The sequence below is a fragment of the Mirounga leonina genome, unplaced genomic scaffold (assembly GCF_011800145.1).
Source record: "Mirounga leonina isolate KUSES-001 unplaced genomic scaffold, KU_Mleo_1.0 Mir_101595, whole genome shotgun sequence".
In the NCBI taxonomy this organism is placed as follows: Eukaryota; Metazoa; Chordata; class Mammalia; order Carnivora; family Phocidae; genus Mirounga; species Mirounga leonina.
The window spans coordinates 7,138,798-7,154,762 of NW_023270158.1; the positions used below are offsets into that span (position 1 = coordinate 7,138,798).

The following is a 15,965-nucleotide window of genomic DNA, read 5'->3' on the forward strand; positions in this document are numbered from 1 at the left end:
TACTTTTACATTTCTCTCATCTTATTACCCTAATACTGGACAATAAAGAATTTTTTTAAATTGAAACAAATGTCTGAGAGAGTTCAGTATGGCCCCATTTGGAGCTGACACTAAGTTACCTTTTTTGTCTGAGTTGTTGGATTTCTGGTAAAATGATTTCTAAAGATAACTGCTACAGTGAAAGTATTTTTAGCCATTATGGAAGTTCTTAAATTAAGTTTTTTATTAATAAAGATTTATATTGCTGTTTATTTAGCTATATATATACATATATACACATGCTTTGGTTTTGTTTTGATACATATAGACGTCTATTGCAGTATTTGCTTATATTTTCAGGTAAACATGTCTTAAATGTCTGACAGTAAATGATATTCATAGCAAAAGTTGTACATTTTTAAGCATGTCACTTTTTGAATAGCATGGTTTGGGTTACTTTTAATTTTTTTTTCCATTTGGAGTCCCAAATTAAATTTAAGCATGGTTTTTCATAAGAACAGATGTTTTCTTTATTCTTTCTCAGAATTCTTATAATATATATAATATAATATATAAAAATCTATAGGAGCTATAGATTTTTTAGATAACAGTGCTTTGTTTCATCCTTTAGTTTTGTTGACTAAGACTCTTTTTTATTTTAAGATGTGTATTTCCAGTATCTTTGCAAGAACAGAAATGAAATATAGGAAGGAATGGTGAAATATAATAATTTCCTAATATGTAAACACAAAATTGTTTTAAAATTCAACCCATGTAAATATCTTTAAAACTTTTAGTTAAAAACCTGTATTATTATGGTTCTTTTAAAATATGTCCTTGATTTTGGTGGGGGGATGAGGTTCTGTTATATGACCAAAGATTTTCCCCAAAAGCCTTTCCCTGTAATGTGATTGTCTTCTTCCTCCATCTTTCCCTAGCAGAGGCTTTCAAATTCACTCAATTTTATGTTTTGGAATGAAATAAAAATAACATTGGCTTTGATTCGGTTTTCTATAGCATATACAAATATAAACCATTAAGCCTCCAAAATAAACCTTTGGCCTTCAGAGACCACAACATTACCAAATACCATATGGAAATGGAAGAAGGGAAAGAGAGCTGTATGCTCAAAATGCTAAACTGTACCCACAGTTTTTAAATCAGCCGGTCACAGAAGCAGAGACACCAGTGATAGAAAGGCTGCAGTTAGGGTATGTGATAGATAACAGGAGATGATGCAAGTAACAGGATATGCAAATGTGTCACTTTTGGTGAAAACTATGTGGGTGAGTCGTAAAACGTAAAGGAAAAAAATGATGACTGTTTTCTTCCTCCCATGAGCTTCTGCATGAGCCAATCAAGAAATTCTGATGTAGCTCTACAGAACTTGTTGTTTATGGAGGAAAAGACTCTAGGAAGGGGGTGTGCAATAGGTAAAAGTACTAGTTTACTGTAGTCCTCAAGTTGGCTTTCTGTCTTGGACTACTTGTTCATTCTATAGCAGTGAGAAATGTGCTTTCTCTTTAAATATATACACACGTTGTATATATGACTCTCTGAAATTCACATGAAAATACTAAGTACAAAAACATACATGTAAATCAAATTGTGAGCAACTCAGCATGGTCCAAGCTTCAGAGTAAAATTAAGCCACATAAAAAACAAATGCCTTAAAAAACAAATGCCTTGGCATCCTCTTACTTCACTGGATAAGTGCCTTTTAAAGTTAAGGAGGATGTGAGATGAAGAGTCGTTTAATGAATAAAGATGTAAAATTATGGGGGTTTTCCCCTAATGAAAATAAAACTTTTAATTTCCATATTCCTTCTTTTCAAATGCTTGTTCCTTTTCTCTTCCCCAAGATTACCTTTTCTAAACTAATGTTTGTAAAAATATCAATACTAAGGTTTTATATAAAATAGTTACACCTTAGGGCATTTCTGAATACTGTGAATTACCTATTTAAATTACTTCATGCTAGAAGTTAAAATCATTTTTTTGTGTGTGTAGTTACTTAACCAAATGTATACCTTTCAGCTTATATTCACTTATATTTGAACCATGGGCAAATCTCTGTTTCTACTCAGTAAATGAATGGAAGAGCAGAATTAGGATATCTCCAAATATACTATAATTTAATATTGTAAGACCTTCTCATTAATATTTTGTGAAAAAAATAAATTTAGGTGAAGGCGAAGTTTCTAGATTGGTACTCAAGGTTTATAGTTCTAGGATCTTTGAAAGATATTGTATATCAAAATTCATTACTTCTGAAATGTTTATAAATATGACATTTCCTCCACATAGCTTGTTTTGCTAAAGAAAGAGGCAGTCACAGATATAAAATGTTGGATTTATTAGGTATATCAATATCTTTTTAGTAATGCAAAGGAATAGAACATTATAATAAATATCTCAGCAACAAAAGATTTGTAAAGACAGAATGTCATTAGTCACAGCATGTGGGTTGTGTATTAAATTAAGTCTCTAAAGTGCTTTTAAAAAGAGTAGAAGGACATTTGGGTATAGCATGGCTCATGTCATCAGACATTCATATAGGCACACCTCAAGTCTCTTTGAAATTTCCTTTGTGAAGAGGTGTAATTTATACATTACAACTTGTGGGTAAGAGTGTGTGTATACACAGGAGCATGTATAAATGTTAATGAATCTGTTACTTTGTCTTGTGAAGGATAATAACTTTAAAAATAGTTTAAGAAATGTCCTATCTTCCTGTCTAGGTATAGAGATGTTTTCTTATAACTCCAAATACAACTGTGACAAAGGTAAAGAAGTTCTGGGTTGATAGGCTTAAATTCTTACCTTTATACTTATTTTAACTTTGGCTTCTTGGGACCATAGGGTAGAGTTTCTTCTTATATGTTGGTCAAATAATTCACCAAGTGTTTGGGAATCAGATAGGCTAGGGCATGTCCTAAAGGGATCAGAGACTATTTCCTCCCTCTGTGTACCAAAAGGAAAGGAAGCCACTCATCTCTTCAGCACCAACCCCAAAGCCTCTTGTGCACCTAATCTGGGCAACTCATTGTCCAGGGACCTGCCACTTATGTTGCCCTTCACCCACGGAATTACAAGCCCCATCTACAAGAAAGCAGAACCTCTGGCTTTTAACATTTGGGATACCTTAAAGATTTTCTTGGGAAATTTAATCTGGTTTGTGTTGTATGTAAAATACATTTCAGTGTGCAGGTTGGCAGTTACATCTAAACTAGTAAGTAATATGACTTGCCCTTGCTTAGAGACACTGGCTTGTGCTACTTTGGACAGTCAGGAAGATAATATTAGTAGTTCAGCATATGTGAAAATACATATTACTATAACTAATAATACAGAATTTGTATAAGGTGCATATGGTGATTTTTAAAAGATTCATTCACCCGTGAACTTAATATGAATGAAATATTCTAATGTTGAAAAGGAGAAACTTGGACTACTTACAACCACTTTAAAACAGTTTTCTGGTTAAAAAAAAAAACCTTCTTAAAAGTGTTTATATAATGTGTATGATAAAGCAGAATCTTCCTATGACAAACAGGAACTTTATCCATTGTTACATTCCTTTTCATAATCACGTCACTGTGACTTTAGGTCTGGAGTATCCAAGATGCAAATACTACTTTTTTCATATGTTCATTTATAAGAAAGTTTATTTGGTAAACTTAGGGTAAAGAATGTCTATTAGAGCTTTAGTATCATCAATTATATGCATTTAGAGAAAAATTTAATACATCTTGGTTTTACAGACTGAACTAAACTCCTGTTGGAGTTTCAAGGCCCTTTCTTGTCTCTGAAATGCTTTAATTCTCATGTCACCATATGATGTTACTAGTCAAGTTTTTAACAGATAATTGTCTACCATTTGTAAAGCACCTTACTGATTGCAAGTATATCCAGACAAATAAGACTCTGTTTTTATTCTCAAAACAAACAAACAAACGAAAAAAAAAACCTCAAAATCCCATTTTGTGAGGTAGCTGGAGAGGAGGTGGGGTGAGGAAAAATATATAACTTTAATTAGAGGCAGTATGTGAAAAAATGTCACTAGAGAGAGACAGTGTGCTATGAGATTCACATGAAGAAAAAAGGATTCTAGATGTTGAGAGGCTTTATGAGGTCAGCCATTTGTATGATGGATATTGCACTTACAGTGAACCTTTATGGATAGGTAAGATTTTGTAGGTGGGAGAAAAGTTACAAGCAGGAGGAAGAGTGCTTTTGCAGAGACATGGCCAAGGAAAAAAAGTAGTGTTGAGGAGAGTGTATACTTAAATCCACCACCTCTTCGAACCATATAGAACTGAAAGTTCTCAAAACAGTGATACTTTTTCTCACGCCTTTCTCCACTCCCTCAAACTCCACATCCTCTTAAACTGTTGACCTCCTAAGAAACTCAGCTTATGCCAATAGGAAGCCTTTCCTCAACCTGCAAAGATGGGTTAGATGCCCCTTTCAGGGACTCCCACTGAATCCTCTATTGACCCTATATTGAGGTTCTCTTTATTGTAAATGTTTCCCGCTGCTCATTATGCTCTTTAACAAGGCTCGGGCTGATGTATGCACCATTACATGCATACTACATGGAAGGTACATGATAAATAAACTGACTGTAAGTTATTATAGTTAGTCTTAAAAACATTAAGCACCTAAAATATTCTGGACATGGGCGAGTCACTGCCTTCAAGAGGCTCATTGTGTGTGTAGTACAGCAGTTCTCAAAATGTGGTTCCCAGACTAGTAGCCTCAGCACCACTTGGGAACTTGTTTTAAAAATGCAAATTCCACCTCAGACCTACTGGGTCAAAAACTGAGGGTTAAAACACAGCAATCTGTTTTAACAAGCTTTCCAGTTGATTCTAACACATGCTAAAGTTTGAGAAGCACATTAAAGTGAAATAAAGACTAGACAGCTGTGGCCATATTGACGAAGGAGCTATTTGAGGAAGTGATTCTTTAGTTGGGCCTTCAGAGAGCTTTTCAAAGGTTTATAAGGGAAAAACACTTTCTCACTGTAGCAGTATTTCGGAGCTACAAAAGACTAGAGGCAGAAAGACCAGTTTGGACTCTATTTTAAGTCTAGCAATCAGGTAAAGCAAGCCAGAACTAAGGCAGTAAGAAGAGACATTAGTTTCTAGGATCTATTCTTTAGGACAAGTGGATTAAAAAGAGGGGAAGTGGTCATAGGTGACCCCATGCTCTAAATTTGAGATGATGATGAGGAACTTTTTTTTACTGATGTTGAATGAGAGCAGGGAGATAATGAGTTTTATTGTCAAAATGTTACATTCATTTGAATTACCAATAGGATATCTAGAGGGTGGGGCATGCTTGCTCTCATAATGCTTTGTGCTTTAGAATCGAACAGACTTGAATATGAATTCTGGCTTTGCCACTTAACCAAATTTGTAATGTTGGCTGAGAAAACTTAGAATCTCCTTTTGCTTCAGTTTCTTCACATGTGAAATGGGTCTAATAGTTTCCCTCATACAGATGTTAAGAATGAAAATACAAAGCAACGTAATATAGTTATGAAGAATATAGCATAGTGAATTATTGTTGCAGATTATTCAGTAGCTATTAGTATGGATGAATTGAACTGTTGGAAGTATGCCACTAGAGTTCTTCTAGGAAGCAGGGATGATTAGTTTTGAGAGGCATATACACAAAGTTGGTAGTGGAAGCTTTGGGAAGAGAAGAGACCATTGTAAGAAGACAGCATGCAATTTTAGAAAGGAGTCTAACAGCCTGGGGTAAACACCTGCATTTATCGGTTGTGAGGAGGAAAAAAAGATGGAGAACACAGCAATCAGAGATGTACCAGGACCTAATCTGTTGTTGTATGATCTATTGGCATTTTGCTACCCATTCTGCGTATTACAGTTGGAATGTATCATGACTTTGGAAATCTATTGTAATCGTTTAGCCTCTGCAAGAATATTGAAACATCTCTTTTGGTATTGAGCTCACTGTTTCACAAGTCAGCTGATTCCTTTCTGGATGTCTTTGATTATTAGAATATTTTTCTTCACATGTATCCTTAACCCATTATCTCTTGAAATTTTGTACCTTATTTAATTCCTTTCTGTATTAGTGGATTAGCCTCTTATGTTAGCCACCACTAGGATCCCTTCTTCCTTCTTTCAAATCTCCCTCTATCTTCTACTACAGAAACGATTTTATTGCAGCCAATGTAAAGAATACTTGACAATCATTTTTTAAAGTTACTTTTATATCCTTACATGGTTTCTAATGTGGGTCTCTCACACAGTATTTTAAAAATATAGCCAGCAACAAAAGGAAAAATGGAAAGCTAATCTTAGAAAATGATTATTTTACTTATTTTCACATGAAGTTCTAGCTCACATACTTACCTCTTTTTATCATAGCAGCTGTCCATGTCCCCCTATAATCTGTTAACCATAAGTATCTCAATAACAGTTAAAGAGAAAAGTTAATTTCAAGAATTCACTACACTTTATTATATGGCAGAAGATATGTTAGGATATCACAAAACCAAAGCTGGGAATCATTTTTCCTGGAGCTTTAGTACCATGTCACATTTGCCCTTGAATAGAACATGGTACAACGCAATAAATGGATACAATTGTTAAGAATTATATATAGTAGACAAGGTAGAAACTAATGAAGAAATGAACCAAATTAGAGAGTTTGAGATAAGTCTAAGGAAAAGGACTATTTAAATGAGAGATGTGAGGTCCGGTTGCTGTTTAGGAGTGTACAAGCCCTGGATTGGACTGATACAGCTAAAACCTACCTCTGTCACTGAGAAAAATGTCTCACACAGGCTGTGAATTGCTCAGTTTCATTTCCATTCAGTAATTAATATGTGAACCTGATTTAACACTTAAGTATCTGCTGAAATCATTCACTGAACCAAAATCAACAGATAATACAGTTCTTATTAAGCACAGCTGAGTAATAAATTTTTTTTGCTAATCATCTGAAAGTATAATTAACAGAGAAGATGTAATTCCCCCATCAGCACCTTTTACTGTTTTAAATAGTGTTGTCTTTCTGGTTATACTTTTTGTGGAAGTTGTCCCTACATAACAAACAGTCCTCATTAAGTAATTCATAAAATTAATGATTTTCTAACGAATATCACTATTCATAGACTAAGTCCATTTATTTTGTTGATTTTGTTGTTTATAAGAATAACGTGTTTATCACTTAAAGTTCAGGAAATAGAAGTATAAAGAAGAAAATATATACTCATCCCTTTAACGTAACCACAGTTCATGATGTTGTGTATCTCTATCTTTTCTATATTTATATAAAAATTTTTTACAAAGGTAGAGTTGAGTAACATTTGCTATTTGGGGACTTCCCTTTTTTCCACACAACAATTTTTATATCCCTTACTAATGGACATTTACATAATGTACAGTTTTTGGTTGGTTTAAACAGTACTGTGACACACATGTTGCACATTTATCTCTGCTTTTATCCAAATCATTTCCTTATGATAGTGGAGGTAGAATTGGGGAATCAAAGGTACATAACTTTATATGGGTCTTCATGGATATTTGCTTACTTTTGTTTAAATATTGCTGATGCTATGTCAGTGAGAGCGGGAAGGCTGATTGATAAATAGTAAAACTTGTGTTGCATGTGAGTGTTGGATCACTAAATTCTACACCTGAAACTAATATTACACTGTATGGTAACTAACTGGAATTTAAATAAAAACTTGAAAAAAAAAGAAAACTGAAAAAAATAGTAAAATTATATACTTTTCTGCCATTAAATAACATTCAGCTATAAAATTAAAATCTAACCAAATTACTATTTTCTCATCAAAAAAACAATTTTACTTTCTCATGGAAAAACAATTCTGTTTTGGGGATTGCATATTCAAATAGGGTATAAAGTGTGAAAAAACAGGATGAATCAAATTGCATTGAACATGACAGAAGAAAACACCATCTAGCCTTAGAAATTCTCAACTAGTCACAATGATCGTATCAGGAAAAAATGGAAAGAAATTGGTGGATAGAAATGTGTAATTGTTGAGAATACATATGCTAAAAGAAAAAGATGGCCATCATATTGACTGTTTTAGTATAGTTAGTAATTATTTGAATAAATAAAATAAATGATAAAATGTGGTTATCATTAATAAGTTGTTCATAAACTCTTTGTATAAACAGCATGTTTTCTCCTCTAAACCTTGAACTCAAAAATCTGCTTGCATATTTTTTTGGCAAGCAAAATGAACACTTGGATTTGAATTCACTTTGCTTTGACTCTTGGCTTATAGAAATGGCTGCAGAGACACTACTTAGCTATCAGAGGAATCAGACTCAATGTTCTACACCTTTGGGCACATAATCCTCCTCACTGATATGTAATGGGAGACATTTGACCAGTTTCATTACTTTAGTTATCTGCGTTAATGTGATTTTTTTTAACTGGCAGCCTCTTATTCGTGTTAGGCAAGTATCATAATGATCATTTTGCTTCATATCAGGGACCCCTGAGTTTTTTTAAGCATTGTAGAACCTCACTTCTTTTTTGTCCTGACTTTTTCTCTTCACCATCACTCCTTTCAGCTGCAGGAGAGCTTATGATTTAAATGAATGCCCATGCATTTTATAAACCACCGTCTCCCATTATCCCACAGTGGCTGCAGTCCAGAGTATCTCTTCATCATAGTCTCAGAATCTGTGATTCTTTCCGTGGAAGTACTTATTCTTTTCAGCTTGATCATTATCTTCCAGGCAAAAACATGATGAATAACAGACAAGGGCACCCATTCCCTTGCACTTGGGTACCTAGGAAGAAACTAGATTACTGTTCAGACTATTTGTTAAATCCTGTTTATAATCCAGGATAAATTTTGATCCAATGTATTTATATAACATCCTGGAAAATTCTAATCCATTAGAGTTGGGATAAAATGTTCTCTAAGTGTGAAATGTGTTTATAGTTATTTTTAATGTGCTTCTTTAAAGCATAGTGAGAGGATTTCAGTTACCTGATAGCTGCATAACTAGTCCATCTTCAAGCAAACTAACTAATTATTCTGTTTAAAAGCTTAAAAGGATGATGAGTGAAGTAATTTAACACGGAAAAGAGTTGAGCCAGGTTTCAGGACATTTATTAAGTACTTGGGTTTAATTATACAATATGTTTTGAGGTGATTCTCAAATAGAATAGCTTTTCATTAAATTCAGCACATTATATTTTAAGTTTATAGGGTCATTTGGAACACATTTCCAATAGCTGCCGCATGGGAGTAGTGTGACGTCATTTTTTCTTCTATACTTACAATGTGGTAAAAGGTTAATTCTATTGATGCTGTCTGCCATGCATCAGAGTGTTGCCTTGCTTTGTCAGTAGCAGCTATCAGTAGTATAAACTCAGTCTAATTGAGAGAGAATTGTACCACAAATTTCTAAAAGATGGTGATGAGAAAGCATGTGGTATAGCTTGCAAGCTCAGGACATTGCCAAATCCTTGTTTTCAAGCATGTGGATTTTTGAATTGTACTTGTGAACAGAGCTTGGATCTAGGCCTTGCACAGCATTAATGATGACATAATTTCTTTAAACTCTAAATTACTCCATTGGTAGGATACCGTTTTAGTCTCTGCTTTGACATGGTAAATGTCCATTATGTTATCTCATAATAATATGGACTCTAATGCAATAACATGGTTAATCAATTCAGAGATAAAATTTCTTTTTTGAGTATATATCTCCTGAAAATTGATAGGATGGTACACCAATTATGTGATTTTCTTTTTTTTTTTTTTTACTAATCTTATTAAAGGGGGAGAACATTAAATCTTTGAATACTGTACCTCAATTTTATTGTAATGATTTTGCTGGTTACCAGGTGGGGTGGCAGTTGAAAAATTTGGTGAATGCACTACGAGAGGACCCGAGTGGTGTTATCTTAACTTTGAAAAAGCGACCTCAGAGCATGCTTACCTCAGCACCAGCTTTACTGAAAAATATGAGATGGAAGCCCCTTGCTCTGCAGGTAATGAAGCTTAATCATAAGTCATACACCATCATTTTAGCCATAGATTATCTCAGTAATGCTTCTTTATTGTGCCTCATCTCAGCAGCATATGGATTAATCTTGTATGCTTTTGAAAATTTGTTTGTGAAATTATCTCCTCACAGCTTATCCTAATAGGCTTAATTGTGATGAAATCTGTAAGTTACTATAACTAAAACCCAAATGATAAAGAACTCTGCCTTAATTTGTAAACATTTAAAGCATAATTACAAAAAAACACAAGTTATTTCAAGCCAAAATATGGATAGAGAGGGAAATGAGAGGTTTCATTTCGAGATGTAATCTCCTATTTAAAAGTTACACTATCATATTTCTTGGAGAAACTGGATGATAGTTTATAGAATTCTTTTAAATCAGGTCATAAGGTAGTAATAGTTATTTATAAACAGTAGGTAAAGGAAGTTTTATATAGTAATTAAAATGTACCTACTACATTCCCTTTGATCATTTGTTCTTTTCCACTCTGTCAGGTGGCAAGATAGGGAAATTATTGCATTAGAATTTCTGCATTTTTCTTCAGCATGAAACCACTCTAAAATATTACTCTATGGATGTTGATAAATTATATTCATTAAGAAGCATAGTTATCTAGGAAGTTATAAGAATATGATTCCGATTAATGAAAGACAAGGAAGTAATACATTTCTTTCCATTTCAGTCAATATAATCTTTAAATGCATCATAAAAGAAATATCTGTCTTTCAGAAAACCTGCATTTTTAAAAGAGAAGACTATTACCTTTCTTAGAAGTCTAATTTTTTAAAATTGTAATTGCCCACTGAACTAGAACATTGCCCATTGTTCAGATTAAAAAGAAAAGCAATATATGTAAATGCCATTGTTATCACTGTTATATAAATTGTTCCGAACTTGTATATTAGTACCATTCTTAGATGTTTTTCCCCCTAAAATCCTAAATTCTCTGTTACACATGAATGGCCTTATGGAGTATAATGATTTCTCATCGTTTAAAACTTTACTACTTATTGGCCTCAAAGTTGCATTATATTTAAATAACATAAAAACATATAAAATGTTCTAACATTAAGGTCTTTAAATTTTTAATGTTAATCTTTCATTTTTCAAATGAATATATGTAAACTGTATTAATATGTCCAAATACATTTGATTTGCAGTATATGTCTATTATCAAATATTTTTAATGTCATTAAAGTTCAGAGTTCAATGTTTTTTGACTCATTAAATCATAAATTAGCAGATCAGACTTTCCCATCACATCATTTTATTTTCTCACTGTATTATAAGTTGCTTTGTTGTTCCACTCTGTAGTTTTCCTATTGACATGTCTTCCTCAAAGATCCTGAGAGGCGGGAACACTGAAGAAGAGTCCCACAATTTCAGCCATTAGGTTTTCTTCTCTATATATGTGTAGTTAAACTTAACAACTTCTCTCTAATCCCTTCTATTTCACCTTGAACCCCAAAAAGACACTGTTTTCTTATTGATCCATGAACTCTGTTTGAGGGAATATCTCTAGGAAATAAATTGATAATTTGGTCCCTTTTTAGATTCTTTTCCACAAGCACAAACTGGAGAATTAAGGTAATGACACTATCCAGTTAATCACTTTTATATAAAATGCTGAAATAATTGAAAAACCAACATTTCTTTTTTGCCACACATTTGGTGTGTATATTCAAAGCGGGAGAACAAAGACTTTAATTTTTTAAAATTATTTCACATCATGGTTTAATTATAATTATGTTATTAGGATACTGTTTCTAGGTCCATTGCTAACTGCCAAGAAATATGCCTCACAGATCACTAATTATATTTATTCCTCATTGCCTGTTCAGTTACTCTGAATATATTTATAAATTTACTTTTTCAGATTGCTGAAATCAGAAAAAAGAAAATCAGCATTTCCATAAGTGCTTATATGTATCCACATTTTTGTAAATTTGTTATTTCAACTGAATTTAGTTCTGCTGAAATGTATTGTCCAAGCTCAACTCCTTATAGATAAACAATACTGTTGGGAAGGTGGGGAATTTGCTTTTAACTTCTTTTAAAAATTGCTTCAGTGGTTGACTTTTTACAGAGCAGAAGGAAAAGTATTAGTTTTAATTAAATACTTCCTAATGGTGGTAAAGCAAGGTCTTGGTGGTAAGAGCAATGGATAAGTCCTCTAACCTACCATATCACCATCACCAAATACCCCTGAAATTTTGAAGACCTGAAATTGTACCATTACAGAGTTGTTTCTTAACCTTACAGCTTTGGCCTACTCTAAAATACAGAGATACCAAAAGCGTAATGGTAACTTTCTGGTCAGAATTTTTATAGAGTGTAAATTAACCAATGCTGAACAAAACCTGAAGGTACCAGAATCTGTAGATTAAAGGTAGACTGCCTCCAGAGGGGGAAAAGTCAAAGAAATAATGATATAAGAAGGTCTTGCAGGCAGTTTTGGATTCCTTTGTGACTTTGCCTGAGGCCACATATTTTTCCTAGTGTCTAAGAAAGGACCTCAGATGTGAAATATAATGCTTAATGCAGGAATAATCCTCTGTGCAGCCCCAAGTACCAGTCTTACTGTATTCTTGCTTCTGGTATGTGTACAAATACATTGGAGCTAAAATGTCTGTTAACTCAGTTAAATATAAATCTTCAGTGTTCTCGCCTGGAGAATTGGACCTTAGGTTATTTTTTTTCCCCATACAAACAGTCTACTAAGAATGATTTAAATAGAGGTAACAAAAATAAATAATTTATGGCATTTATTTAACTCAGTATGTCTATTACAACTTTCTCTTCTCTACCAGGCTTAATTTACCTACTAGCATTTTCAAATAAAATATGGCCAAGTTTGTGTGGTGTGGAGGCAGACACTAATACATGCATCTTAAAAAAGAAAAACTTTGGGGCGCCTGGGTGGCTCAGTCGTTAAGCGTCTGCCTTCGGCTCAGGTCATGATCCCAGGGTCCTGGGATCGAGCCCCGCATCGGGCTCCCTGCTCCGCGGGAAGCCTGCTTCTCTCTCTCCCACTCCCCCTGCCTGTGTTCCCTCTCTCGCTGTCTCTCTCTCTGTCAAATAAATAAAACCTTTAAAAAAATTTAAAAAAATAAAGAAAAAAGAATAACTTTATTCTAACATAAGGAATAATTATTTTTTGAACTAACAAAGAAATAATTTGTACCTACACAAATAAAATTTAACCTTGTCTACCCTAAGGTAAAAGATCATTAAAGAATTCCACATTTTTATGAAAGAAGTTTTATTTCTAAAAATATTTTGAAAGGATAGTAACTTCTGTTGTTAATCAACTGCAATAATGAATTTGGATTTGGATTTTCTTGTGAAAATCATTCATGAAATTATAGCCAAATAAACAAAAGCATACAATTCAACTTCATGCTCACAGAGCAATTTCATTAGTACATTTCATGAAATTTTGCAGTTCTTTTTTTAAATTTCTGATTTCTCAAACATTTTGCAATAGAACTGAAAGACTTAAAGATACCTTAGTCAAATATTACGAGCAGATTTAATCTGGAGTTGAATTCTGTTGTCATCTCTACCCATTTATAAATAGTAGAGATGTTTTACCCGAGATAGAATCTTTTATTCTGTGAGAGCAAACCAGGGATCTCCTGCTTTCCAAGAACTGTTTTTAAAAACGTGTTCTTAGTAGCACTTCTACTAATGTCCTGGATTTGGGTGACCTTGGTGATTGCTTATGGTCAAGTTCTTCCAATTTAATGAAAAAATCCCAAGGAACTCTGAATAAGCTTCAAGGTATATTTTTGGTGTTTGTGGTTTTAAGTAAGTGTGTGTAGGTCACAAGCATGCGTGGGTGGTGTCATTTTCTTCTTACAAGAGATGCATGGGAGAATTAGCTGGACGCTAGCAAGAGTGTTGATTGAAATCACATCACTGGGAATCAGCAATTTTTAAAAACATTAAAGAACCCAGCTTTTTTGGTGAGAATGCATCTCAAATGATCACTATAATCAATGTTGGAATTCAACATACTGATATAGGTTTCATTAAATACATTTTTATATGAAATAACAAGCTGTATCATTAGGATTATGTTCCTAAACTGCATTCTAATCCATAAATCTCTTATATCTGTGTGAGAGTTCCTTGTGTGGTTTTGTGCTTTTCATTTAAAATTTTATTGCTTAGCATTACCATTTTTACAGGATATTTAACTTTGAGCAGAAAAATAAATGGAAAGCAAATAGCTATAATAGTCAGTTTTGTCTATCGACTGGTATAACAACAGAAGAACACTAACTGATTACATTACATTTCATATACATACAGAGATGAATGGTTATTATGTGAAAACCAAAACATAAGAAATAATAAAATTTGTTTGAATATCACAGTTATGGGTCAGGGTGACCAAAAAAACCATTACTAACAAAAGTTATGTTTCTGAGAGTTTTGTTTTAAAAGCATGTTTTGAAGGGAAGATAACCAATATTAGGTATGACACTAGAGAAGAAAAGAAATCTTAACTAAAAACGTAATTGTGCTGACTGAGAGGCAGAAACAATTATATGTTTTACATGCTCAAATTAGTAAATAGCTGCAAGCAGTTGTCACATCAAATTTTTGTTCAGCAGTGTTTAAGCAAATTAATTAAAGTATCTAAATCACATTTGCGGTTTTCAGCCAAATGCTTTCAAATGTTACGCTGACTACAGATAATCACCTAAAATGCAAAAATTATTTTTCAGTTTATTATTTAGTTTCTTATTCTTTAATTAATATCCTAAAAATGATGTTTACTGTAACTTGAAAAAATGGAAGTCCAGTTTTAATGTTGCAGTATTAACTATGCCAGTAAGACTGGACAACACAAGAATAAATGCACTTGTATTATAATGTCTTAGTACAATGTGCAAAATTTGATGACTCCGTGGATAAAACCATTTCATAGTGTGACTCTGGTCTATATTTCTTGTATATCATGTAACTACATATTTTTATGCACATATATCTGTATTTTTAAACCTATACAGATATGGTTTCCTGATCAAATTAATGGTCAGGGAGAAAAAATGTTTCTTTTCTTGGTGGTCTGACAGGAAAGATTACATGCTTATAAAAGAAAACTCAAATATTTTGTATGTATGAATTTAGATTCTAGAAAAAGCTGTGAAAAAACTGAAAGTGGGAGAATTTTGAATACATGCGTTTCCTTTGCTTAGGTTCTTTTCAAATAATTTAATACTCAAGAAAAGTTTTCCCAGGGAAAATTATGCCCAATAATTTTCCAGATTAGATCTAACATTCTTGATATGATCAAGAAACTTACAAATTGTATACAATGTCTTGCCTCCCAAAATCCAGCATACATTTTCTCTGGAGCATTTGTTTAGATGATTAAGAACAGAGTTGCTAACATAAAACAATATTCTGGTACTTGTGTTGGGTATTATAATAAAAATGTGTTTGAACTCAGTAAGGACTTTGTGTGAATATTCTATGCTAGAATAATGGGGTATTGTGATCCATCTGAGTCTGTGCTTATTCCCAAGAGGGACTAAAATAACTGGCCAGGTTTTATACTTGATGTAATCATTCGTATTTCAGTGGGTGTTTTCCGCCTGTAAGGCAAAGCAAGCTCTTTCTGATCTTTGCATTCGTGAATTTTAGAGAGAACTCCATAATGTGTAACACACTGTTTTAATCTTTAATGTTGGGGCTGTCTTTATGTCACTGATGTCATTCAAGACTTTCTATAGCTCTATAAAAGCTAGGTCACTTACCAGACAGAGGGACAACTAAATTAAGATAAGCTTGCCAAGAGTTGTTAAAATGTAAAATGTTTCAAATAAAACCTCAATGTCAGATGTAGTTTCTTAAGTATGGAAGCTCTTTTCTCATAATCTTTAAGACCATAGGGGTTTAGAGGTATACCTTCCAGATGTGTTCAGTTA

At 33.2% G+C, this 15,965-nt stretch overlaps 1 protein-coding gene across 4 annotated transcripts in view; it reads left to right on the forward strand.

Annotated features, from left to right (window-relative positions):
- CNKSR2 (connector enhancer of kinase suppressor of Ras 2) overlaps positions 1-15,965 on the forward strand; it is a 274,247-nt gene that overhangs the window by 145,475 nt on the left and 112,807 nt on the right. For 2 of the 4 annotated variants that reach the window (XM_035000627.1, XM_035000620.1), the window contains exon 9: positions 9,859-10,005. The exons of the other annotated variants lie outside the window; for them this stretch is intronic. In XM_035000627.1, the coding sequence (XP_034856518.1) occupies positions 9,859-10,005 (147 nt within the window). The remainder of the gene's footprint in view (positions 1-9,858; positions 10,006-15,965) is intronic. 4 annotated transcript variants of the gene reach the window in all.